A 26,658-nucleotide genomic window follows, 5' to 3' on the forward strand; every position below is an offset into this window, starting at 1 on the left:
CGTGTGAACCAATCAGAAACAACTACAGTGCTTTGGCAACAAATCGTAAATGAAAGCAGACGGGAACTTGTTCTGAGAGATTTCGAGTTGTTCTGCTTAGTTATAATTGATTTTAAAGTTTCAATGTCGAGAGATAAAGCAATAGAATGGAAAGAAATTCTAAAGAGGAGGTTGGCAACCTCAAAAAAAGGTGAGTGAATAAAGTGTGCCTTTGTTTGACCTTTTTAAACCATCACTGGGCGATATCTCTATGCCTTATAAATGGATTTTGTTTGACAATTTCATCAAACTGTATTTTAATGTTAAAGGAAGTTAGACAATCGCAATCGCAAAGTTAAAATTTACAGAAGTTATTTAGCTAATTAACATTATGTTGTCAATTACGGTATTTTTTACCGTTGTAAATGTTATGTTGTGTAAAATCTGTTCAAGGCCATTGGATAAAACTTAAAGTTGCTTCGATTATCGATTCATAAAGTTTTGCTTCTCCGTTGTCTCTCAACTCAAATTTGCATAGTAATTTTTGTTATTAATATGCAAGTTATATTCACAACGAGTCGTAGTGCACGACTGTGAAGCGCAGAAACATGACTGTGCAATTGAAACTATAACACGCCGATTGATGTTTATTAGGGTTTCTTCAGGATCCTGGAGATGAGTACGGCACTCTCTGTTCATTTAAAGGAGATTGTGAGGTTACAGTTCTTTGTTTAAGAAATGTGTACTACAAATATTTTAACTATTCGGACAAGCGTCTTTAAATACTTCAAGCCAACGTCAATCCATCCCCAATGTAAAAATTAAAATAAGCTTTCTGGCACTAGTTGTAATATTTCAGGTGAAAATACTGTAGCATTAAAACTTTTTTATTTTTCACATTTCGTCTCTTGTGTTTTCTGCCCAGATGAAATGACGGAGCAGGAGAAGAAAGACGAAGAGATGACGTTGTTCACTAAGCACTACACAGAGTGGGGCTGGGGCAGGCGGGATCGCTCCTATAGGAATATACCGCGCTTTTACTACCGGGTGAGTGCGAGGGCAGCAGGCCGGCTGCTTGCAGTCTGATGGACCTGTGAGAGCTCTGTAACCTCTGAGCTCTTTCCTTGTGTGTCGAGTATAACACTCGCTTGTGGTGCAAACTTCAGGCCATTACTTGTTTGATGATTTTTGAATATCTTAGCTATCCCAGCATCGCTGTTGCCTTCTCAGTTCTTTTAAAGTAAAGTAAAATTATATATATTTTTTAAGGACAAAGAACATTAGAAAAGGTTACAAATGAGAGGAACCTCTTGGGCTTTCTAGCCCTTTTGGTAGTTAATAGGGGTGTGACCCCTGTGTCCCTGCCAAATTTCCTCCCGGGCCTTTATCAGTCATGGCCTCCCAGTAATCCCCATCTCTGAACTGGCTTCATCCCTCTGCTCTCCTCCCCACTGAGAGCTGGTGTGTGGGGAGAGTACTGGATGATGCTCCAGTACTTTCCCCACTGAGAGCTGGTGTGTGGGGAGAGTACTGGATGATGCTCCAGTACTTTCCCCACTGAGAGCTGGTGTGTGGGGAGAGTACTGGAGCATCATCCAGGTGGGGCTGCACACTGGTGGGGATGGAGTGGATCCCCATGACCTGTAAAGAGTGTCCAGAAAAGTGCTCTGTAAGTGTAAGGAATTAATTATTAATAGTTTATTCATCCAAAAAAAACCTTCCAGCCATTTCTCGAAAGAAGCCATTGAGTATTAGCCTTGACAACAACCTTGATTTGTTAGTGTATTACAGACTCCCACAGCCCTTTGCATAAAGACATACCATGCCTCCTGTTCGCCGTTTTACAAGCGCAGGGGGGCAGTAATACTCAAGACCATATTTTTATGGTCTTGGTCTTGTCATGGACGTTTGCACTTGGCCTTGTCACGGTTTTGGACAAGGATGGGATTTCATTTTTTCCCGAGACCGGTTGAGACCAGTTAAAAAAACACAGAACACATGTACATCTGTTGTAGCCTATTATTTTGCTGCCTCTCAAAAACATATTTCTGCCACCAGATGAACATTATACGCATCCAATAATAACCAATGATTGTCCGTTGTCCGTGATCAAAGGCGCCAGTTTTTTTTAAGGATGTTGTCTATACAGTAGACTACACATCATTCTGCCGAAAATGTCATCTACATTGTCGATACTTCAGTTCGCATGTGAAGCACAAAGAGTTCGTCTGCAAAAGGACACTGGAAAAAAAAACATACTGCAGAGTGCAAAGTTTTCAATACCTCAATTTAATGAATTATTTTTGATATGTGAGCTGATTGCTAGTTTTGTTACTGTTTAGAATGTTTGTGCTAACACTTAACGTTTGGCACATTCATGATGATGGCATCATATAGCTATTTGCGAACTGGTCTTGAGTTAGACACACATTTATTTAGGTCTTGGTCTTGTCTTTGACTCACCCCCACTAATCTCTTCCCGGACCCGGTCTCGGGCCGGACTCGGACTAGGTGGTCTTGCCTACAACACTTCGGATATGCACTCGGTAAGAGATCTGCGTTTTAATCTGTTTCCTGCAGTTGCCAGCTGAAGACGAGGTTTTGCTGCAGAAATTACGAGAGGAATCCAGAGCTGTGTTTTTGCAGCGGAAAAGCAGGGAGCTTCTGGACAACGAGGAGCTGCAGGTAGTTAATAAAAGTGCACCTGTTCCTAGCTTATTACACGGTTTTCTGTATATTTGAAGTCATTTCTGTGTAATATGTCTTCTCGTGTGCTATTCCCAGAGCACTGCTGAGTTGAATAAAGTCACGAATTGCGAGTCTGTTCCTCCCTTGTTCTCCCAGAACCTGTGGTTTTTGCTGGACAAACACCAGACGCCGCCTTCGATAGGGGAGGAGGCCATGATCAACTACAACGGCTTCCTCAAAGTCGCTGAAAAGGCAGGAGCCAAGTGCAAGTAAGTGGGAACGGACAACAATGTAGCCTACTGTGTACGTGATCTGAAACCCTGATCTCATCATTTTTGCAAGAAACAGCAAATCTCCAATAGGTTTTATAAGTCTTATGATGTTTTGTGAAGGAAATCCTACAGCTAGGAAGTACATTATTATATCAAGGTTTTAATAAGCTTATTAAACTCAATAGTTAAAGAGGAAAAGATAGTAGGAAACAAAACCCAGATTTATATGTCCTACATCTATGTTTTCTTTGTACATACTGAACGACATTGTAGCACACTTTCCAGAATTAAGTAGTTGGTGCTCTGCAGATTCAAAAGATTCTACAGTGCTGGTTCATGGTTCCGAAATAAGGTGTGAATGCAAAGGTTTTACCCTTCACATGGTGTTTGGGGAAGAGTAAACCAACTTATATTTTAGGTTCAGCAGGGCTGTAAGACCTGGTGGTTAGTTTATTTTGCTGGATATCCCACATCAATATCTAGTTCTTATCTTTGGGGAACGGGAAAGGAAAACACACCATTGTCTTGAACTGAGGTTTACAAAATCTATGTGATAGAGTTTGCTTAAAACTCTTAAATAATTGATTTGCAATGCAAATTACAATTACTTGTTACACACAGTCACACATATTACAAAAGGGTACAAACAAAAAATTGAGTATTTTTTCTAACTGAAAACCCTACACAGATTAATAGTACTTTTAAAACCAATACACTGTTTTATTTAAATCCAAATTCTTATTAAGAAAAGGACTTTGTTTGAATCATTTTTTACAACTGTATTTGTTCCAAGACTCTTAACCAACAGGCTCCAGCCCTGGTCCTGGAGAGTCCCAGTCTAGGAAGAAATAAAGGTCACTGTCAACAACATTTTTAAGAACTGGGAACACGTGTCAGTTTTTGATTAATTAAAATAGTAATGTGTTTAATTAAAGGTACTCTCATATTGGAGGTCAATTTTTCTTGAATTAACTCGCTTTACAAATAAACTGTAATTGAGCACACAATTTATTCTCAGTCTTTAGTCTTTAGAAATTATTTAGTTTACCTATAAAACCCATCGGACTGGAGCTTTCCAGGACTACAGCTGGAGATACCTGCTCTAAATCTTTGTTAAATGCAGTAGTCCGTGTAAACGCAAGCTTTTTTATCCTCTTTTGAACAGGCAGTTCTTCACAGCCAGAGTCTATGCCAAGCTCTTGCACAGTGACCCATACGGAAGGATATCAATAATGCAGTTCTTCAACTACGTCATGCGTAAAGGTTTGCTTTTTGTACAGCTGCAAATGTGTGACTGAAACAGTGCGATACTGTAATTCATCTTCAGAAAGTGCTTTGTGCTGTGGATGTAACAATTGGCACATTGGGGAGTGTGCCATCTGGAGGCTGGTGGTGGTAGTGTTTCATTATTTACTGATACTTGCACTGTGTTACGTCCTGGAGCTTCAAAACTTTCAATTCCTACTTTGGAATATCTTTATTTAGTGTATTATACATGGTTTCAAAATAGTTACAGTTCAGTGAGTCTGTTTAGCTTTGCTGTTGTTTAAGAGTCAGATTAAAAAAAACAAACAGTCCTTCTGAAAGGGATACTTGCAGGATTGTGTATTTTTCATGTTGGGTGTATTTGTTTATGGTTATTGTTTTCTTTAAAACATCATTTGTTTCTTCCTTTTCCCCAGTGTGGCTACACCAGACGAGGATTGGGCTGAGTTTGTACGATGTGGCCGGACAGGGGTACCTCAGGGAATCGGCAAGTACTGCAACATATTGGTGATTTTGTTTGGCTTCCACTTTTATCCAAAGGAACACACATTTAGAATTTACAATTAACTGCGTTTTATTAAGACTTAAACAAAAAGGGAATGAGACCATTTCCCACTGCTCTCCCTTCACTTGGTACACCCTGAAAGACAGTCCATGATGTCACCTTGTGGAAACGATCTCTCCCTTATCCTGTCAGATCAGGTTTCTGAGTGTTCAGTGATTTACAGTTTCTCCTTAGCGCCCTCTGAACGATTCTCAAAAGTGTTAGCTAAATGACCCCAGAGATGACTTTTAAAAGGTGCTGATAATGTGCAAGGGTGGGTGATCACACACCTCTTGATCTTTTGAAATAAAATGGAATTAATTTGTCTGTCCTGCGAGTTATTTTGTTTTAATACATACCGTCAGGATTAGGAAACGTATTTTGGGAATGCTATTGCTTATTGCAGAAAATATCTGGATCTCTGGTCATTCTTGCGTTGACTGTGGCATCGGCTGAGGTCATGCCGTTGCTAGAATCGATGCCTGGGATTGTGACTGGACTGTGTTGTGTGGCAGGATCTGGAGAACTACATACTGGAGCTGATCCCCACTCTGCCACAGCTGGATGGCCTGGAGAAATCCTTTTATTCCTTCTACGTCTGTACAGCGGTCCGGAAATTCTTCTTTTTCCTGGATCCTCTTCGCACTGGTTGGTTGCCTGCCCCCCCCCCCATATATCCATATTAGCACAGCTTTGACCCTTCTTATACACACCCCCCGTATGTGAAAAAGATCCCCCTCATCCTTTTCAGGGAGTTTTATTAGATCTACATCACCGTGTTGTTGGCACAAAAGATTGTTTACTGATGTGGGGATCCATCTAGTTTTCCAAGGTGTCTTTGTGATCTCTCGTTTTAGTTGTATTAATCACTTTAGTGTGCATCAATCTCTACTCCTCTGACACATCGGAACCTGACATGTGTTTGAACCCAGGATTTGCGTGTACGAGGGCTGTGAGATATTAGGGCTGATAGCTGGGCCACACAGGTCTACCTGCTGTATGTAGCACATTTTCTGGAGGGGAAAAATGGAACAGCGAATAGCAATCAAGACATCTTCGCCCATGTAGCAGTGGTGAGACTGTGATAACAAATAACTTGCTAAGCCCCTTGAAAGATTCATAGTGTAAAATCTCTTTCTGGTGCGAAGACTATTTCTGCTTTACTGAAACAGTGGTCTGTATTCTTCATTGCACGGTGAAAGCTTCTTGCCTATGCATATGGTATTGACTAGGTTCTTTGTGTTGTGCTTTTAGTTTTCCAGTACTTAACTTTAAAATCTTTCTTGCAGGGAAAATAAAGATTCAAGACATTTTAGCTTGCAGTTTTCTGGATGATTTGCTAGAGGTAAACAGAGTTTATGTTTATTTGTTTTTTTCTGGGATGGCTAAATACATGACCAGTGGGAAGCAGGGCAATGGAAACTTGATTAAGATACTAAATATAAAACAGACTAATGAGGCCTTTGATTTAGATTTCTTGTTTCTTGCTGACAGTATATCGTTATCTAGTGTATTCAATGCTTTTTTACAGCTAAGAGATGAGGAGCTTTCCAAGGAGAGTCAGGAATCAAACTGGTTTTCTGCTCCATCAGCCCTCCGAGTGTATGGTACGCAAAGTTCATCAACTTTTATCTGGTTAATAAAAGGAACAGATTTCTGTTTATAGCGATATGTGTAATCATTGACATGCAGTTGTTTTGGCGCAGGCCGAGGTATCCAGTGCAGTATCACTTTATCAGTACTGCAGTATTACCTTCTTCAGTCTTGGAATCTCGTCTCACGTGAGGAAATGTGAAATGTTTTTAATGCAGAAGGAATTTGAACTTGGGCCCCCAAAGGTTCTGTAGACAACCGTGTTCTCAGGAGACCGGGGGGATGACCGCCGTGGTCAGGTTACATCAGCCCATTGCGTTTTCCCGCTGCAGGTCAGTATTTAAACCTGGACAAGGACCACAATGGGATGTTGAGCAAGGAGGAGCTGTCCCGCTATGGAACGGGAACCCTCACGAACGTGTTTCTGGATCGAGTCTATCAGGAATGTCTCACTTACGATGGAGAGATGGTAACTCCCAGCACGCAACGCGACACAGAGTGAATTGTTGCTACTGTGCTTAAATGTACAGGGTATATCAGTCGTCTGGGCCTATTCAGGCAATTAAATAGCATGCAGTTTTTTGTTATTACTGAAATGTGTTGCCTATGGTTAACCATTGCTTACTGGAACAATTCTTAAGACAGACCTGATCTGAGAGCATGAATTCCAGAAGCTTTTTTAGTGCTGCGACACAGTTTGATTTTCGGCCATAACCCCCTTTGAGTCTTGCAGGGTCTCAGTCCACTGGGCTACTGTGTCCTGTCCACCTCAGAGGCCTTGTGTCATCCAACCTGTTTTGGACAGTTTGAGGTGTATACTGTATGTCCTATGGGTGCAGACTCCTGATGCACCCTGTGCAATTAGGCCGGTTGATAAGGGCTGTCTTTACATGGATGCAGTGAGGGGTTCGGAAATAACCTCTTTGCCTCTTCCTTGTGCTTGTAGGATTACAAGACATACCTTGATTTTGTTCTGGCCCTGGAGAACAGGAAGGAGCCAGCTGCCCTGCAGTACATTTTTAAATTGCTGGATATTGAAAACAAGGGCTACCTCAATGTTTTTGCACTCAACTATTTTTTCAGGGTGAGTAACACTAGGTGCATTTCTTTTTGAAGCACGTAATGCATCAAAACACAAATATTGCGGTAATACAATTCTAAATTCCCTTGATGATTGCAATGAAATCCAAAATCAATGTTTTCATCAGTAATCACTAAAGGTTATCCACTTTCATTTTATTTCTTTGGTATACTAAAACGTGCCAACAGTAAATCCTCAGCATTCATATCCACTAACATGACCTGATTGAAAGTTTACCAACGCATTGAACTTTATACCAGAGCTCTATAAAATCTTAACAATTGTCTGTCACCACATACCCATCACATATTTACTCATATATAAATCATGGCTAATATCATTATTAACAATAATACTACTCCTAATACTGATGGCACATTCTGCCCCAGCAGCCACGCTCCCAAGCTGATCAGTTGAATTAAGGGAGAAATGTACAGAGCCCAGACTGTACAAACCCAGTGTGGCGTTCAGCCAGGACAGCTCGGTGAATACCCCTATTCTTATCAACAGTGCCATGGGATCTGGGATGACCTTGGCTTTTAATTCACAAGTTTGCACTTCAGTTTTCTGAAAAGTATCTTACTTCCTGAATCCTCATTGGCTGTTGCTGCTGTTTTTGCTGAACTGTTCTCACTTCCGTAGAAAGCACACACTGTTAGCTTTTCAAAAGATCTCCTTTGAAAGAGTGTGGAGGTTCCTTCTTAGATTATGGTTAGACAACCCCCCCCCCCCCTCACTCCGCTGTGCCATCTGTCCTCGCTCTCCTGCTCCTTCAAATAAGACTGCCTTTGTATTTGTTACAGTAAAGCTGAGCATTTTGTTGAAGGAAAGAAGTTTCTTTTATGGGACTGTGGGGTTTATATTCAGAGCAGGTGCTGATCAGAGTGGTTAAACCACTGCCTTGTGAGCCTATACAGCATAGGCCTGATATCCCTTAAATGCTGATTGTTTCTCTGTTTGCGTACCATCTAGTTCCAGGGGTCTTCTATTTGTGTACATTACTGTAGATATATTGTATATATGAAGTGTATTGTTCTAGTGGTTATAATGAGTGCATCTCCAGTAAAATAATAGCTTTTCATCCAGTAATGTTTCAACAGGCCGTTGTGGAGAATAGATTTTTTTGGTTTTGTGGATAGTACTGTTCACGATTTATATATATAAAGATTGAGGTCTTTCTGTTTTTTCATGCTGTAATTTTGTAACACAAATGGGAGCAGAAAAGGAGCATTTTTTAATTGCACTGTGCTGTTACTTCCACGTAGGCCATCCAGGAGCAGATGAAGCTTCATGGGCAGGAGCCAGTGTCCTTTCAGGATGTCAAGGTAAAGAAGCATTTGGCAGTGGCAGGATATCGGACAGCTACCTTTTTATTTCTTCTGGTGTGCTGACCTCATACAAAATCCTTTCTTGTTCTGCAGGATGAAATCTTTGACATGGTGAAGCCCAAGGACCCATACAAAATCACCCTTCAGGATCTCGTGAACAGCGGCCAAGGGGACACTGTCAGCAGCATCCTCATTGACCTGAACGGTTTCTGGACCTATGAAAACAGAGAGGTCCTTGTTGCCAATGACAATGACAGCAGTGCTGATCTGGATGAGACATGAAACTCCCTCTGGACTGGCTGCACAGCAAGAATGCTAATCCCTCCTTTCCAGAGAAATGTACAGTGTAACGTTGTGCAATAAATTATTGTTCCATTTTAAATGGAGTGCCATAAGGACATAAGAAAGGTTATGTATGTGAAGGGGCAACTTGTTGCAAGTTACTCTAGTAGTTTAGGAATTTGAGGATCTTCAATCTTTTCTTTAAAAATGACAAGTAATCTACTAGTGTGAATATATGGCTCTTGCCGAGGCTCCTGAATTTCCTTGCAAGTGTTTAGTGCTTCATAGTGCACAAAGTAAATTGATCCAAGTTTCATCTTTATTAAAAGTTTATTAAGCTGTATTATATACAAAATAAAATGCATATTCTTCCCCATTAAATATAAAAGCCTTCAATTTAAACATTTACATAAATAAATTATAAAATGTTTTATAAACAAAGTGAGCTTGTTTTAATTGTAGTGCAGCAGATTAAATGCAATTGTAGACCAGGTTCCACTAGACCTTCGCTTTCTGAAATTTAGTTGCTTAATCCAGGACTTGCCAAGGCTAGCTGTGGGATTTAAAATGAAACCAGGAGCTGTGCCTGTTTTGCCAAAGTCTAAACATGCTGCAAAATCTTCTAAAGTAGCACTGAGAAAAGTCTAAATCATCCAATAAAGACAATGTACTTATTAAATGAAAATATCATAGTATACAATTAAGGCCATGTTTTGTAAAGGTTATGCAGCCTGGGTATCATGTTTTGTCTGTATGAATGGAGTTTAGATACGAAATCCATGGTAAGAACAAGGATGAATCCACCAATTGCAGGAGTAACAGCTAGTCCTGGTTTAAACGCTTCACTCTTGATATACTATATCAGACCATTTCTGCAAACAATTAATGCTTCCCTTTTAGACAGCTATAGTTCATATTAAACAATACCACATGTAACACGTGAATTAATAGGCAACAGGAGATGTCCGAGGTATATCACAGTGCATGTCAGAAACATTACCCTCACATAGAAGGCTGTCATAACATTAGTAATGCAGCTGTTAATTACTGATTACTTACATATTCTAAATAGCCAGGTGTCTAATATAGATCTCCCACTGTAGTACAGAAGGTGTCAAATCAGATCATGCATGACCTTCATCCGTTTTCAAAGAGCCCCTGCATGAATGCTGTGAAGATCACGAGTGTTCAAACTATCCAGTCAGGTCTAAATGAAGGCATCCTACCATTCAACTGCTTTGGTAATTGACAGTACAAAATCAATGAAGATTTTGGACACCTGGTCATTGCAAGAATACACCTTTCAAACGATGAGTTCTGCAATATTGCCATTTCTACTTTTGTGATGAAAGTACAGAAGTTTTTTTATAAGCATCCCTAGGATCCCAAATGATGTTTAAAAACACAGCCTTACAGAAACTGTATGCTCTAATTAACCTTGAAGTGACAAGGTTTGAAATGATAAACCTCGGTTTATCAGTGCACAAAACATTTCTAGTAAAACATGTTTACTACTGGGTACTTCTTATATAAAATTTCATTAAGGTATCCAGACACGCATTACATACAGACATAAAACTGTATATTTGTGAATAGCAGCTGACTGCCATTTAGCCCCCATCTCATAGAAACTCCTTAGGTTTCCTGTGTAAAGGCCACTGGAATTCTAAAACCTTTTAAGAGATACATTTGACCAAGGCATGTGCAGTATAAATAGCGTTTTAGGGTAACATTTACTCATATGGGATCTCTCACATTTTTAAACAATTAAGGTATCCTGCTAGAAGTATCTAACGATTGGTTTGGTGTTTCAAGTGTGGCACATATACTGTACAAACAGAAGTCTAGTCAAGCGAACCCATGCAAACAAGCGATGCTGAAAAGGTACAAAAAGGTCATTACGAGGGGATCTGTTGTGTCTTTAATAGCGGGTTAAGTGGGCAGAGGAGCAGGAACGCGGGTGCTCTCTGGAACGGAGAGGGGCTCCTTCTCCAGCTCGAAGGTGACGTTGACGAAGGACGCGGACCCCCCCTCTGGCTGCTCCGTGTGCGGCTCCTGGCTCTCCTGCTTCTGCTGCTCCTCAAAGCGCCGCTCTGCCTCCTCGGACATGCGGTTCTCATCCTCTTCCTCCTCCTCCTGTGGTGTGTCATTCACAAGGACAGCGGTAAGTGTTTTCAGTGGGGGGGGGGAGTTTGCTGTGGGCAATACATTGACTCTTTCATACTGTATGTACATCACCCTCAATTTCTTAACCTAACCCTATTTGAGGCAGCTATTTATGCTAAGTTCCTATGCGGATTTGCTTTTTTGTACTCTTAACTTTCCACATGCATCCTGCTTTCAGGCCATTAACTGTTACATACCTCCTTCTTCACCCTGTAGTATTCATCGATGGCATACTGGTACTTAGGTGAGGTTATACCAAAGAGCGAAGCCATCTTCTCTCCAAGATAGTCACACACTGAAAACCACATGTGGTACATTCAAGTTAGAAAACACGCTTTACTGGACATTTAAAAAGGCGTAAAAGAAACTGATGTCTGCACTTAAGTTGGGGAAAAATAACTATGACAGGAAGCTTAGTTAATTCCAGAGTGTTTAACAACCGAGTACTGCCATTACAATGTAGGGACTTTGAATGATTGTCTTAAGAGGAGTGTAAAAAGCTCAACTGCAGAGCTGCTGAACAAACTGCAGCTACAAAAGGTGTCTTATTTCCAAAGACAGGTGCAGGTTTTGGAAACACTTACCCGATATCGTTGAAGTGGCAACTCTCCACAGATGGAACCAAAAGTAGGGTCCCCAGGTCAGCTTCGACTGTGAAGGAAATTTAAAGAAAAACTTTATCCCACAAGAGCCATCCTCTTGCTGGAGCAATCCGAGTTACGATTTGGGGAGCAAAATCAGCTTTGGAGTCTTCACTTTTCCACCTCTGAGAGTCAGGTGTGCAAGTCGCATGGATCACACCTGACGTGACTCGACCCGACTGAATGAAGCATGATGAACCGTGAACCCTTACGCAGGTCTGAGCATTCCACAGGAGCGCAGGACACCACTGCAACCACACACCGGACATCACAAAAATCAACTGCAATTTTTAAATTTCTTACCAATTAATCATCGGGTAGAAACTAATGTTTCTGTCTGCAGACAATGCATGGGGCTACGGAAAGTTCTGCAGAACCGTTCTCAGGTAAAGGGAGGATCACGATGTCTTTTAGAATAACCAGTACTCATTCTAACGACTACAAATTATAGGTTTGCAATGTCCCAAGAGTGCAATAAACCCATAAGTAATCAGACTTGGCATGGGAAATGAATGGAAATCGGAGTCCATCTTCATAGAACTCTGTCATTTCAAAGGGTCTCAGTCCATTTCGTATCTGCAGTGCCTCTAAAAAGGTTAAGCCCTCATGTAACACTAGTTCATTTTCCATCAGGCGGCTGACGGAGCCTTGAGCCCCGCACCCTGGATGAGGACACACACGCACCGGGTCCATAGCCGGCAGCAGATCCTTCTCCTCCGGCTCCGCCTCGTCCTCCTCGTCCGTGCTGTACTCCTCCATGGTCTCCCCGCTGGCGAAGTGGATGATCCGGCGGGGCACCTTCTGCTGCTGCTGCTGCGCCGTCGTCGTCTTCTTCCCCAGCTCCCCAAGCTCCACATTTTCGAAGTCCTTCCCGACGCCCGGGTTCTGCCAACAACAGGAAGCAAGCCCCGTTTCCCCGGGCCCAGAGGGGAGCCATTCGCTTTGCGATGAAGACGGGATGCGGATGAAGGGCTCACACACCCCCTCTCCCTCGCCGTTACCGGCAGCAAAAACAAACCAGGAGGCAGCATTCCAGCGGCTTCTGGCAACAACCTGAATCTGAAACCGCTTCAGCCAAAACCTGCCCGTGAACCCGATGCTCCGGACACCTGACAGGAGCAAGCCGGGCACAGAAGCAAGCGAAAGGCAAGACGGTCTCAGCTCCGGGGACCGGCGGCCTCGACGATTTCCCTCAGCCCCTTTAGTTTTACTTTAGGAAAACTTCCTTTGAAACAAAGAGCGAGAGACCAGAACATTGCATTCCACTGCCGCGCTGAGCGACAATGAATGACAACAAAGCACAAGCTACCCGGGTGCAGCTCCCGACACGACTCGGTCGTGGCCGAGACCCGCCAGCCGCCTCGGCTCCTGGTGTCGTGAGTTGAGCCCTGGCCAGGTGTCACCACTGAGTGACACAGACCTCTGCTCGGATTACTTCGCTCTGCGAAGTTTGCATTTCCCAACAACGTAAGAGCTGCAAAACCCTGTCATGCACAATTAGAGCTCAGCTGTCGCGGTCTATACTGGAGCCACGGCACCAGGAAACAGAGAAATTAATGAGAAAGCCGCCGCCGCCTCCGCCACCACAGCGACAGCTGAGCACTAACACACAGGAAAGGCTGAAGTGGTCAAATGAAGAGGACGGGTTGACAGGGAGGTGATCTCCGGCACTCAAACCGCAACAACGTCCCCATCGGTACACCCGCCGAGCTCAACTTACCTTCTCCACGTCCATGTTCTGTCCCAGAGACACGTTCACGTTGGTGAGATAGAGCGATAACTCCGCCATCTCCCCGCGTCTTGCCCCGGGTTGTTGTTTATGTGGGCTGGGCTGAGCGGCCGCTCTCCAGGGCGCACCCGGAAGTGACGTCACCCCCCGCAGCGGCTCCGCCCCGCGCGCCGCGTGAGCTCCATGGGAGCGGGTGGGGGCAGAGCCCAGTGCGCAGGCGCCGGAGGTGGGCAGTGTGGAGAGTTTTTTTTTTGCATTTTGCAAGCTGTACTCGGTGTTGTGGATTGTCTTCGCGTCTAAGCGTAGAATAATAATAATAGTAATAATAATTGCTTACACTTATAAAGCGCTTTACAGGTAATGGGGACTCCCCTCCACCACCACCAGTGTGCAGCATCCACCTGTAGAAAACGTACAGGTGTACTTATCAAAATTGTTGATGCTCCTGTAATGTATCTCACCATTAAAACAAAGTTGTGCTGTTGTATATGATTAATGCGAACCGCGCTCTTGCCCGCCGAGAAATACAAGTACAGCGCAGAGCTGTTTATGAGGTGGGTGCCAGTCGACTACAGCAACTGTATTTCTTTCTGAAGAACCAAATCAGAATAGCACAGATAGGCTATTAACAGCAAATAAGACATACGTGTTTTGACAGAATATGCACCTAAATGTGCCCCGTTTCTTCACTTGCCAAAGGCGGGTCAAAAGAGTACACTGGCTTGCCAGAAGTCAGTCTTAAATGGCTGTTACACGTGCACAAAACAAGCAAAGACGCTAGAGGCCTAGGTGTCACGGGGTGTGAAATCGGACATTATCTGCGGCCGACTCGGTGAAAATCGGCACATTCGGACACGGTCACAGTCCAGCCCACAGCTCTGGGTCCTGCGGCGCCAGGGCGCACGCGTGGCTCGGCGCAGACCGGGCTCCCCCTGCAGGAAATATGGAGGCACAGCAAAAATACCAGCGCTGCGGGCTCGACCATGCGCCTGGGGGACCCGCCCTGCCACAGCACCAGCACAATAGGGACGTGCTGCCAAACGCTAAACAAAGCAATCTCGAAACTAGACGTATTGCGTTTTTGTAAGGCCACGCGTTTAAACAGAGTGCTCACTTGGCTAGTTCTATCACAATCCACATTTTCACTTGTGCCTGGACCCCCCCGTCCGGGAGGGCAGTGGTGCGGCCCGATAGTAGTGAAGGGAAGGCTGCGGCGGGGCGCTGTTTGTTTTCGCTGAGAGGCTGCGCTGAGCAGCTGTTGGGGGGTGCTGCTTCGGTTTTGGCTGGCGTCCCAGTGTGAGCACCTCTCAGCTCTTTGCTTCGCGCTTCTGGGGGTGCCGAGAACCGCCTGACACGACGGCCATGGCTCTGTGCGGGGGTGTCGGAGCCTCGGCCTTGCCCAGCGAGCTCATCGTGCACATCTTCTCCTTCCTGTCGGCCCGGGACAAGCTGCGGGCCTCGGCGGTGTGCGCCCGCTGGCGGGAGTGCCTCTTCTACCCGGCGCTCTGGACGGAGCTGAGGCTCAGCCTCGGCGGCGGGCCCGGCCCCGAGGAGACCCCCAAGCTGGAGTTCCTGATGCGCAAGTTCGGCTCGTTCGTCCGGGAGCTGCAGCTGGAGTTCGCCCCCGTGGAGGGCTACCTGGGCCCGGGGCGGGCGGCCGAGGAGGAGGCGCAGTTCGCGGGCCGCTGGAGGGATGCGCTGCACACCTACCTGGACCAGGTGCTGTTCGTGCTGAGGGGCCTGCGGAACAACAGGTAGCGGAGGGAGGGGAGGGCGGGCCTGCGGTGGCGCCGACTCCCCGTCTTACGTAATCGCGCCCGGTGTTTCAAAGTACCGAAACAACCCTTGGTGTCGCTTTTCGTCATCCTCTCTCGGAATAAATGCTCTCGGGCGATGTATCTTTCTCAACTTTTGTTGTTGTTGTTTTACCAGCTACGTAGCGAATGCTTTGCCTGTAGCGGTTCATAGACGGGAAGGGTGCACGCAAAGCGTTTGATTATATATATATATGTGTTTTTTTGGTTCCCCACCACCAGTAACAGCGGGTGACATTGGCAGCCATTACATGTTGCAGTCGGCTCTCGATCTGACATCTGAATTCGACCGGTGACCCGGGAGCACCTCCGCAAAAGGCTGACCCGGTCCAGCTGCGCACTCATCCCCAGGAGCGTGTCCCCGGGCAATTTCATTTCGGGATCGAGCCCCGCTGACCCCTGCCCTGATCCGCTTATATTGTGAATTTGAATTTTGGATGTTTCCCCCTCCCCCCCGCTGCGGGGGCCTCCTGTCGCAGAGACCGAGCCTGCGGTGCCCTGGCGTGACGGGGAAGCGGCACGTCCCGGTGCCCTGCGGCGGTGCACAGCGGGACCGGTTCCGGTTTGCAGGAAACCGGTAGTCACGTTTGCCACCCCTCTCCTCACGGCGAAGCTGAGTTCGCCTCGCCTTTACCACCGGAACTGTTTTTCTGTGTGTGTGTGTGTTTTCCTTCAGCGTGAGGAGGTGTGATTGTTGGTTGAATGACATACGACGACAGACTGCACATGGCTGTACACAAAGCATCGTGTGTCTCATAATCAGTTTGGTGGCGAATTCCAGCCGGCCATTTGCTGGTTCTGCTGAATTCAGCAGGGGTCTGTATGCGACCCATCATCCTTCATGCGCTCCTGACGATTTAAGAGGATCTCTCTGGACTGGTACCAGCGACAGTTTAAAGGCCGTTACACGAGATCTAGAGTTTGCTTCGGTGTGAGTGTGGTCGCAGTGCCGAGGGACTTGAATAATGTCGCTGGTGTCTTGGTCAGGGTAATGCCTCATGCTTATCTCTGCACGTGAAGGCCGGTCAGGTCAGGAGGTGGTACAGACTGCGCTGGGATGGTTATGGGCCTGCTCCCAGGTGCTTGTCTGATGGAAACGGATCCTGGTCTCCTTGTGTGTTGGGCGGCGTGACGTTGAGGGAAGCCTGTGGCCGGGTCGACCGGCTTGACCCAGAGGGTCCCGGCCGGGGGGTCCTGACGCCGCGCCTGTGGTCTAGGAGGAGATGGGGCGGGTCCTCGACTTTTATGGTTTCCCATGCGGCCTGTAACTGTGTGTGCTTTCATGGCGTGGGGCAGGAACAGCGATGTGGCGTGCCAGCAGGAAATGTTTCACATCGGTGTTGAATTGGTGGGATTTCCCGGGATTTTGTGAGTCCAAAATTCCCGGCGGTAGCTGTGTTGGGTTTGTTTTTGTTTTCTGGAGTAGTTTCGTATTTAATTCTGTAGCAGGTACTTGGATTTGCCTGGCAAGAAAAGGGATTTATTTGTATTTAATTCAACTTGAGAGACAGCCACTCTGTTAAACATTTTTGGGGTGGAAGTGGCTATCAGGGTGTCGTAACCTGAGGGACAGTGGTTGGTCAGCACCTAAGGAGCTTCTAAGCAAGGAGGTGCCTGCTGACATGTAGGAGTCTGAGATTCACCTATCAAAGCAATTGTGAGGTTTATCTTGGTTTACCTTTAATTAAATCATTGAATGTCATCAAAGGTCCTTTTATAGAGGAGTTAAATACTTGGTAGCTGTGTGGGGTTTTTCTGGTTGGTCAGGACCGCAGGCATGTGGGATGCCTTGTTTGTAAACACTGTATGTTTTTGTTGCGTATTTAGTGTGCATATTGTCATCGTCAACAAAGGTGTTGAGCCCAGTGTGCCTGAATTACTCTTTTCACCAAAGCTGTGCTGGAAAACGGAGAACCCGGATGCTTCCCATTATACCAGCTGTTCAGGTATTTTCTTGGCAAAATTTGGTTACAAGTTGGGGATTGTGGTAATTAAATTTACTGATTGATTAATCCGCTTGGCCTGTATCTGATATTCACCATTTTCATGACCTGCTGTTTTTAGTGTTTTCTGAAATGCTGGCTTGTACCATTTTTAATTCTGCCTTGGACGGAGATTAACGCATTGGAATTGATCTCATCAAGGTGACTTCCGTAGGTCGGAACAATCTGACTTCCTGAGAGGCTCCCTAATGCGGTTTTATAATGTGGAAATAACGTTGCAGACAAGAGGGAGGCCCAGTGTTTAGATGGCTGTGGTGGTCCCTCCTGCTTCAGGAGGCAGTGAGTGGTGTTTGTTTGCAGGTACGATGGAATCTGAGGGTTGCTGGAGCTTTGCTACAGTCTAAATCACCTTTTCTGTCCATGTAGCTCCTTTTGATTGTTCTTAGGTTTAAGAACCATGTTGTGAAAGGGAACAGTAGTTTCCATTCTGGAATTCCAGCACGGCCTTCCAAAATATTCCTCTTAATTCAGCTGGTGAAGCAATTTCTCACTTTTCTGATCTGATGCATGTTGAATTCTGGACTTCCATAGAGGGTGAAATGGTTGCTCTCCTTTATGTGAGGCACCTTGGGATAATTTGGTATGAATAGCACCATTCAATTAATACAATAAATTAATAATAAATACATTTATTATTAATAAAATTATATTATTATTTGTATTTTTATTTATCCATTTATTAAAGCAGGTATTCTCATTTTGTTACAGAAGCTTCTTTGGTTTGTTTTTCATAGTTTCGAAGTTGGGGTCCTGTTCTGTTTCAAGTCATCTTCTGGAGTGTAGTCTTCTCCTGTGAAAAGAGACTAGCCAGCATAGGCAAAGAATTTGCAAATTAGAGATGCTGGGGGATGTTCATTGATGAATTATTTAGAACAGGAACAAAACATATGAAATGTCTGAGTGAGATTTTCGTTATTGACCACTAAGAGGGTTGGAAGTTTTAAATATGTAGCTATGTGGGCAGAAAAATCAGTCACGCTGTGTTCTGGAATGGGTCTGTCTCGGGTAGCCTGATAAACTATTGATGATAGCAATTTCTGGATCAGCAATCTTATTATCGCATGTTGTGTAATTTCAGATGATTCTCATTCAGATTTGGTTTTTCTTGCTGCTTTGACATTTGCAGCTGATAATTTAGAACTTAATTCCCCTGCTGTCTTTCTGGCGAAGCCGGTGATTTAGTTCATATGGGCTTTTCCAAGCCTATAGGCTGCTTGTTTTCTTACTTACCGGGCTGTTTTGGAAGCCTAGGCTTTTTCCTGTGAACATCACTAAGCCTAGAAACCAGAAGAGTGGGTCAGGGGGTTATTCTGCCCACTTTACTCATTTCATTGATAGCGAACCGGTCTGTGAGTCTGCTGGGGTGGTTTTGTGGATACAGCTGCACTGGCAGCTTTGACAGCATGGTGGGATACAGCTTGTTTTACAGTTTTTTCCAGACCCCCTCAGTCCTGTGCAGATAGAAGTGCCGTTGTTTCAGTTCTTTCCCATAGTTTTGCTTGAGGCCTGTGGTTTCTGTTTTTCTGTTGCTGCTGAACAAGCCCGTTGTGTTGATTTCGTCAGTGCCATTGTGCTCCAGTAGCCTCAGCTCCTGCAGACCATTCTGTGTGTCTCCTTGTTTTTGTTGAACGCAAGTGCGAAGAAATGTAGTTTGACATCGTTTTGTTGGGGTTTCGCTTCTCTTAATGTTTAAGAGTTCTAATAGAGTCCTTTTTGTTCTGCATTTCCAAGTTCACTCTACTGGATTCCTACTTTTTTATTTTCACTCTGATTCTCCTTTTTTTTTTTAAGAAACCTGCAGAAGCTGAGCCTCTATGGAGACACTTGTATCCTTCAGGAAGAAGGAATTTTGGACCGTGGTCATCTCGGTCAGGTGGATCAGGCGGGCAAGAAGATCAAAGAGTGAGTGACAGGGAAACAGAGTGCTGTTTTCTGGTGGCGATCTTTAAACGTTGGAAACTTTCCTTAATTCCAGTCATTTCTAAGCAGCTTGTAAGTCTTTTTTAAATTGGTTGTGTATCTTTCACACATTGGACTGAAGATCAGTTATGAGAAGTCCAATCCAATTTCTTATGTGGATTTGAAATTCCACTTAGTTTATTAATGTGAAAACTGTTCTGGTGCAACACACCTAGGTTATTCATGGAAGCAGGTCAACTCCTAAATGATGCAGGAAAATCTATCTTCTAGTGTTACGCTGTTGCCTGAAAGTCCTCTGATCAGAGTCAGAGATTGATAAGTCGTCTGCTCCTTTAGGATACAGCTCCTGTTTGAGGAGATCCTGGCCAACAGCCGGCAGGTGAAGTGGCTGTCGTCTGCGTTCATGCTGGGCATGGTGACCCCCAGCTCCCTGTCCATGATGTCCAATCTCAGCGCCAGCTCCCTGCAGCACCTGAGCCTGCTGGACAGCCAGCTGCCCTCCCTGGTGCCCGTCGGCGAGCTGGAGCGCCTGCACAGCCTGCGCTCCCTGGCCCTCGACTTCTGCGACTTCACCTCCGAGATGTGCCTGCTGCTCTCCGGCCGCGACCACGCGCCCCTGCACCGCCTCTCCCTCCTGCTCAGCGGCGCCGCCGTGCCCGACAAGCCCCTGGACGCCACCCCCAGTGAGGGCGACTGGAAGGCACTGGTGCGCAGCAGCGCCAACCTGCGGGTCTACGTCATGGCGCTGGACGTGCCGAGCCAGGACCTGCTGAGGGTCCTGAAGCCCAGCCTGCCGCTGGAGAGGATCCACTTCGACAGCTACTCCTGCTGCGCCTCCGAGGGCACGGTGGAGCTCATCTCCCTGCAGTACCCCAAGACGCTCACCCACTTCATCCTCATGAGGGACCCCGTGGAGAGGGAGGACGCCGGCTTCCCCGACCTGAGCGACAACCGCAACGAGGACCCGCTGGTGCTGCTGGCCTGGCGCTGCACGCGCCTGTCTCTGCTGGTGATCCACGGTGAGTGAGTGAGCGTTGCTTCTCTCCTTCTGGTAGATCTTTCACGGCTCAGTCCTGGCTGCTGTGCAGTTCAGGGGTGTGTTGCCTTGGAGGGCTGGCTTGAAACCCGCGTGCGTCTCGGAGGAATTCCCTCAGGGGCACGCCAGGCCTGTGACCAAGCAAGGAAGCCTAGCAGTTCCCAGGATTATTTCTGGAGCTTGACTTATCCTTGGGCGTGTCCCATGATCTGCTAAGAGTTTAGGAGTTTTACCATTCTCCCAACCTCCCCCCCCCTCGTCAGATTCCGCTGCTTCTGGAATGTTTTTACCCTTGAAACGGAATGAGTCCAGAAAAACCCAAGCGAAACCAACCCTGCCTTGCGTGCGCGGCTCTCACCCGTCTGCTGTTCCTAGGTTACACTGTGTGGGCGCACAACCTGATCGCCATCTCCCGCCTGCGCGGCTCCAATCTGAAGGTGCTGGCGGTGTCCGAGGAGAGCATCGACTTCGACCAGGACCAGCTGGTCTTCGTGGAGGAGGATCCCGTGCACAACCTGATCAAGGAGGTGTCTCTGGGGCTGGGTCGGCCCTGGCACCCCATGATGGACACCAGCGTTGTCCTCAGCGAGCCCACGCAGCATTTCTACAGAGAGATGCAGCGCTTCAGCGAGGGCGTCTAGCCTGCCCGCTTAGTCCTGTTTGTGGTTCCCTTAAAATAATGGGCCCTGTCTCTTTATTTTATCACGCTTTTTTTTCCTTTCCGTAGTGTGAGCTAACCCTTTATACGTGCTATGTTTAATCAGTATTAGCTCTATATTTATATCTATATATCTTGCTTCTGTACGAGAGTATAGTTGGGTATTGGTTTAGTAGCTAATGAGTGAATGTGGGGGGAAGGGCTTTTTCACGGCTAGCTTACAAGATGCTTAGAAGTGTGATGTTTATATTTTTATAGGGGATTCTTGAGTTGTTTTGAGATTAGCGAGTCTGTCGTGGGTAAATCCGTCCCTGCTGTTGAGATAAGTCCGTTATACTGATTTACCTCTCCTGGCTTGAGTCTTCCGGCCAAGGATGGAGTACTGATAAACGTACAGAGACCTTTAGCCCTCTGCTCATTTTTTGAGATGTTGCTATATTTGGGAAGATGATACTGCTGGTATTCCAACCTAGACAAAATGAAAGCACTTGGATTAATACCTCTGTCTTCCCTGTAACTGGAGGGTGGCGGAAGCAATCTTAGATCAACTGAGTGTTTAGGTGACTTTCCTGATCCCTTATACTGTAGAGAAACGCTCGTTAGCATAGCAGTCCATTTTAAAATCCTTTTGGTCTGTCTCAGGTAGGCAGCACGTTAGATACATGAAGCAATCAGTCTGTCTGTCTATTATTAGTCTTGAGTCAGAGTTGCCTTGGATGTTATTTCTATATCAAGTTTTAAAACTAAGGTTTTTCATCTATTGAGTCTGGGACAGAATTTGCTGGCTTGTTCCATATCTCAGGAATCTTGATCTTGTGGTACTTTTTTGATTTAAGGCAAGTTTGCTTGAAGGCTGAAAACCATGTGCGTTTAGAAATGATCTGTCAAAGTACAACTCAACCTTTCCATGGACATCTTTCTCCCTTCATAGTTTTAAAAGGTTTAGCATTTTTGGCATGTCTCTAAGACTTTTTAATTCTGTTCTTGCCAGTGCATTTTTTGTTTTAAAGCTTGTAAAAGAAGCATCTAGTGTTTGCATAGATAGCAGCAGGAGTTGGTGAAGATCATTTAAGGGTTGGTCTGTGCCTAATAACTTGATTTCCCTTTGACTCTGAAACGGTGGTAGACGTTTTACATCTTCTGTATGATTCCCCCCCCCACTGTGGTCATCTTGCAGAGGTGTGGAATTCCAGGTTCTTTTGAAACCTTGCTCAATTCAGTGGGTGTCGGAATCGGATATATTCGGAATCTGTTTTACTTGTGATAAAAAAATATTTTTACTGTGCTCAAAAATGAGTGTTAGTCAAAATCAAATCACACAGGATGAGTATTGATATTTGGGAAGGAAAAACTTGGACAAGTGGTGTTCCGGACTCGCTTTGCCTTGGAGTAGGTGTACAAGGTGGAGCCACGTTTCAGAGAATCCTTAAAAATCTGGAACTGGGAAAGAGCTTCCCAACCTGCATGGCTGTGCAAATTCAGACTGCATGGGAGTGTCCTCTCTGAAAGCTCTTCAAGCATAGAGTTTATTCACGAGAGGTCACAAGAGGAGGATATATTTGCCTGTGTTCAGAGTGTGCTGACCTGTCTGCCTATGGTTTAAATGGCCTGTTTCTTTTGGAGTACCACAACTAAAAGGAAAATGCAGGGGTTTGATTGGAATTCAGTCTACAATATATATTTATAGAGGCTTGATGGTGAATTTCTATTTAATCAAAATTCACTTCATTGTTACAGTAAGCAACTAATTTTTGTTGTGCCTGTTTCCAGGTAGCTTTCATTTCAAACTAAGTTGCTTTTCAGTTTTGATGGCTGTCTAGTCAGGAATTATTTTTAGAATGTTCACTTTAGTATCAAAGTGTTTAGATTTAAAAAAAAATGCATGTATTAGACAGGAGAGAGCACGTTGGCAGAATATCCGAAAGTATCGCTTTTCCTTTTAATCGGTGAACAATAGGAAACGGCCTTTCTCAGGGTTACCGTCAGACTAAGTGGTGGGAGAGGAGCTCACCTGCTCAGGCCTTGAAATGAAAGCTAGTCGTGAAAAGCTTTTCTCAACAAGTCACTGGATTTTACTTCTGTCAGCGCCCGCGTCAGCTGCCAAAGATCATGGAAATGCAACCCTAGAGAAGTGCCCACACACTGGCAGAGGCAGGCCAATGGCTGGTCAGCCAAGGTGTTCCACTACTGGGTTTACGTACTAAGAAGTCAAAGTTCGACCTGTGTGATGCACAGCTGTGCTGTGGCTTGGTCAGCAACTTTAGAACTCTTTGAACAATGCACCTGCTTCACTGTGAAGAGTGAATGTAATTTAAAAAAATCGAGGTTGGTTCTATCAAACCTGTAAGCTGCTATGAAACGTTACAGAACATTCCACTGGGGAGATGAAAGGCCAAATGTCTGCATGAAATTATTTATTTTTTTACTTTTTAAATTTTTTTTTGGCAAGGGGGTGGGGATCCAATCGTTACCAGATAACTGGTCTAATACAACAGTTGTGGTGTTTGTGGTGTTAAAAAAAAAGTGTAATCTGAAGAACTTGGATGTTTTCTTTCCCCTGTTGCTTATCAATCTCTGCAATGAATTGGGGAGGGAAACTATCTTATCATAAAGAACAACCAGTTGTTTTTTTACAACTAGGATCCCTGCTTTTCCTTTTTAAATATTTGCTTTGGGGAAATTTTCATATGCATTCTCAGTTTGAATTTCTCTTATTGGAATAGGGAAGCTGTTAGTACACTCCATTGCTTGAATACAGATGATGGAAGGCTTGATGTACTGCTGCCTGTATAATTTTACATCCTTTTTGTTTTTCTTTTCCTTATTTCAAAACCTAAATTTATGCCAGCCTTAAGGTAATGGATTTGAAGCTTGGTAATTGAACATTGCGCGACCTTTCACAGAGGGGGTGGGTGGGATACTGACCATAGATGCTTCCTATTTTTGATTCTTTTTTTTTTTTGAAAAATGACTTACAAATCCACAATCATCTGCTGTAATAGGTCCACTGTGGTAAAGGTCAAAATCAAGCTAAACCAGCCCCATCTTTTCATGGTTGGCTTGCATAACAGAAAAAAGTCAAACTATGCAAGAGAAATGCATATACTCTGTGGCTCTTTTTTTTTTTTCAGTAATCTTACAATGGAAAGAACTTACTTGCAACGATACTTGGCCTTATTATTTTAAAATCTTGATGCTTCGGAAGCCAATTCAGTTTCAGGGGCAACCGTGGGTACAGACGTAGTCTCTGTGAGACTTGCCAGCTGACCCCAGTTTTAAGTGGTACGAATGTTGTGCATTTATTGTTTAAATCAGGACAGTTTGCAATAATGAAGTCGTAAAGTGGCCACCGTGGGGTACTAGCAGTGCTAAGACCTGGCTGCTACCTTATAAACTTCGAAAAAATACAGTATATATATATCAATATATATATGCAACAAATGTCCGGATTCTATTTATGAACATGAAAAAAGTTTATAAGCGTGTTGTTTTACAAAAAAAATGGTTTTACCATCTTAATGTTTAATATTTCGACAGGTGTGCACTGTCTGTATTTTTGTCTCCAGCGAGCACATAGCGTTCGGATTTTATATGTACATCAGCATTACGCGAGTCCACTGGCACAGTTGTGAACATGCCAGATGTGGTGAGATTTTATCTATTGAAAGTGATCAGATGTTATAAAGGAAGGAAAAAAACTGACAGACGTGGGTAAACCAGCTGAAAGTTGATCGAATTATTGTTGATTGGTTTATGTTGAATGCATTTTCTTTTAATCAGTGAATAAAAGCATTGAAAAATTCCTTGACTTTGTTTCTGAATTATTTGACAATGAGTGACAGCTCTTTTGCTGTGTGTTTCTTTAGTGGTTTGTATTGTTGAGAATCATCTTTGCTGTTGGTGTGATACTCTTCATACTGTAGGAACGAGGTTTAAAGGACAGGTTTATAACTATTTAGTACGACTAGGGGTGGGAAGGAGTGATGGCTTTCTTATCGATGCTACTTTTGGTTTTTGTGAATAAACCAATCAAGAACAGTTTTGGCCCATTTGCTGCTTTGGTCACTAGTAGTGCTCTGGTTCTTAAATCCAATCTAAAACTGATCAAGAGCTTGAATATACTCAAGATGAGAAATAATTGAGCATTGTCGTCATGGGGGATAAGGTGATGCATCCAAGAATGCAACAGTTGTGAATTTTTCACACATTTCTTTGTGTTTTATTTTTAAATAAAAGTATTTGGATTTTGGAATCAGTTTGATTTGATCTGTCATGAAGGATGTTATACACTCAAGACTGATGTTTGCATATGCGCAATATAGCTTCATTAGGGAGACAGCTTACTGGGTGCAAGCAAACAGCTGGTTTAAATTGTTGACATTCGGGCCTGGGGAAAATCGAAAAGAATATAGTAAGGATCCACTACAGCCTGCTGACTGAGGAAAAAGGGGGTACACTTGTACCCTCAGCAGGTTGGATGCTGGCCTAAGCTGCCCTCTGGGCTGTTCACAGCTGCTCATGTCTAACCCTGCTTGCCTTGACTAGGCAACCCGAGAGTCTGATGCAATACTGATCACTTGGGACCCCACCTGCTGCCCTTCCTGCGGCCTCATCCTGACGGCATGTCCAGGGCTCAGACCGCACTGACCAGGCCCATGCTTGTCCACGCTGTACGAGAAGAATGGGACCAAATCCCACATTTGCATTTGCAACCTAGAGAAAAGCACATGTTGTCTATGTACAAGTTGTGTTGCTTTGGAAAGTGGCCACACTGTCTTGTGTACAAGCCTGTGGCTTTCAGCAGAGCCCTGGTTGATGACAAATGTCACTTTGCTTACTAAATCTGCCCATCATGAAATGCTACCTGCTCAGACCATGTTTATAAGAAAACTGGTTTCAGCATCTTAATGTTTTTTTTGAACGGTGCAGTTTTCCTTTGTGTGAATGGGTGGGGAAAAAAAAAACTTCACATTTTTTTCCAGTTTGCAGTCAGTAGTTGTAGCCAAATTAATACACAATCCTTGAAAAATGTATGAAACTGATCATGTGTATATATAGTTTTATATATCTAATATGATTCATGTACACCTTGTGTGCAACAATCATTTGATGACCAAATAACTGAATATTCAATATAGGTGTACAAAAGACCTGTAAGGACTTAAGTCCAGCTCCCTGTGAATTGTACAACAATGAATACTCCAAAAACTTTTTAGTGGAAAAAAAAGCTGGCAACCACTGGCTTCCCCACGGAATACTTCCATGTTTATGATGCACTCTAAGTGTGTGTTAAGTAGTGGTGCAAGTGGTGATACTGCACTCAAGATGGTGCTGTCCTGAGACCGGAGGGCCCTTCTTTACAATCTAGGCATCTCCAACCGGGAAGAAAGAGTCCCATTAATCTGGACTGCAGACATCACTTGGCTCAGAGAGACGCTGGAGCAGGGCTGTAGGTCGTGCAAGCATGTCGCCCCCTGCAGGCCGGGTCATGCCTCACCACTGGGCAGGGGCTGCCGACTCGACGCTCTGCAGCAAGAGGTGAACCGCGTTTCCTTTCTTCGGCCTAAGTGGGCTTTATTCATCTCTTTGAACATGGTGTTAAAAAGACCAGTCTCGGCACGCTAAGTCTTGGTAAGAGACTTACATACGCTATTTCAC

The 26,658-nt window shown here is 44.6% G+C and overlaps 3 protein-coding genes across 3 annotated transcripts; 2 read left to right on the forward strand and 1 right to left on the reverse strand.

Moving 5' to 3' along the window:
* Positions 1–33: 33 nt before the first annotated feature.
* Positions 34–9,474, forward strand: ppp2r3c (protein phosphatase 2, regulatory subunit B'', gamma). The gene is made up of 13 exons (XM_006632139.3): positions 34–190; positions 905–1,026; positions 2,560–2,664; positions 2,824–2,936; positions 4,105–4,202; positions 4,622–4,692; positions 5,265–5,397; positions 6,039–6,094; positions 6,281–6,356; positions 6,675–6,811; positions 7,289–7,426; positions 8,689–8,748; positions 8,845–9,474. The coding sequence occupies exons 1-13, from the start codon at positions 124–126 to the stop codon at positions 9,031–9,033; spliced, it is 1,365 nt and encodes a 454-aa protein (XP_006632202.1). The 5' UTR covers positions 34–123; the 3' UTR covers positions 9,034–9,474.
* Positions 9,345–13,717, reverse strand: fam177a1 (family with sequence similarity 177 member A1). Its single transcript, XM_006632140.3, has 5 exons — positions 13,561–13,717; positions 12,525–12,725; positions 11,784–11,850; positions 11,397–11,494; positions 9,345–11,169 (listed from the first exon to the last, which is right to left on the reverse strand). Exons 1-5 carry the CDS (start codon positions 13,627–13,629, stop codon positions 10,966–10,968), a joined length of 639 nt encoding a protein of 212 aa, XP_006632203.2. The 5' UTR covers positions 13,630–13,717; the 3' UTR covers positions 9,345–10,965.
* A 370-nt stretch (positions 13,718–14,087) lies between these two features.
* On the forward strand, positions 14,088–24,802 carry LOC102697428 (F-box only protein 33). The gene is made up of 4 exons (XM_006632141.3): positions 14,088–15,323; positions 19,178–19,288; positions 19,643–20,325; positions 20,718–24,802. Exons 1-4 carry the CDS (start codon positions 14,932–14,934, stop codon positions 20,981–20,983), a joined length of 1,452 nt encoding a protein of 483 aa, XP_006632204.2. The 5' UTR covers positions 14,088–14,931; the 3' UTR covers positions 20,984–24,802.
* Positions 24,803–26,658: the final 1,856 nt, after the last annotated feature.

Source organism: Lepisosteus oculatus, chromosome 8 (genome assembly GCF_040954835.1).
Source record: "Lepisosteus oculatus isolate fLepOcu1 chromosome 8, fLepOcu1.hap2, whole genome shotgun sequence".
Classification (NCBI taxonomy): domain Eukaryota; kingdom Metazoa; phylum Chordata; class Actinopteri; order Semionotiformes; family Lepisosteidae; genus Lepisosteus; species Lepisosteus oculatus.

Bases quoted from the DNA above. Each gene is read 5' to 3' on its own strand.
- LOC102697428 (XM_006632141.3), top strand. From the start codon at position 14,932: ATGGCTCTGTGCGGGGGTGTCGGAGCCTCGGCCTTGCCCAGCGAGCTC. The intron at 19,289-19,642 runs GTGAGTGACAGG...CTGCTCCTTTAG, and splicing joins GCGGGCAAGAAGATCAAAGA to GATACAGCTCCTGTTTGAGG. The intron at 20,326-20,717 runs GTGAGTGAGTGA...TGCTGTTCCTAG, and splicing joins GTCTCTGCTGGTGATCCACG to GTTACACTGTGTGGGCGCAC.
- ppp2r3c (XM_006632139.3), top strand. From the start codon at position 124: ATGTCGAGAGATAAAGCAATAGAATGGAAAGAAATTCTAAAGAGGAGG. The intron at 6,095-6,280 runs GTAAACAGAGTT...GCTTTTTTACAG, and splicing joins TTCTGGATGATTTGCTAGAG to CTAAGAGATGAGGAGCTTTC. The intron at 6,357-6,674 runs GTACGCAAAGTT...TTCCCGCTGCAG, and splicing joins ATCAGCCCTCCGAGTGTATG to GTCAGTATTTAAACCTGGAC.
- fam177a1 (XM_006632140.3), bottom strand. From the start codon at position 13,629: ATGGCGGAGTTATCGCTCTATCTCACCAACGTGAACGTGTCTCTGGGA. The intron at 12,726-13,560 runs GTAAGTTGAGCT...TGTTGTTGGCAG, and splicing joins AGAACATGGACGTGGAGAAG to AACCCGGGCGTCGGGAAGGA. The intron at 11,170-11,396 runs GTATGTAACAGT...GACACACCACAG, and splicing joins ACTACAGGGTGAAGAAGGAG to GAGGAGGAGGAAGAGGATGA.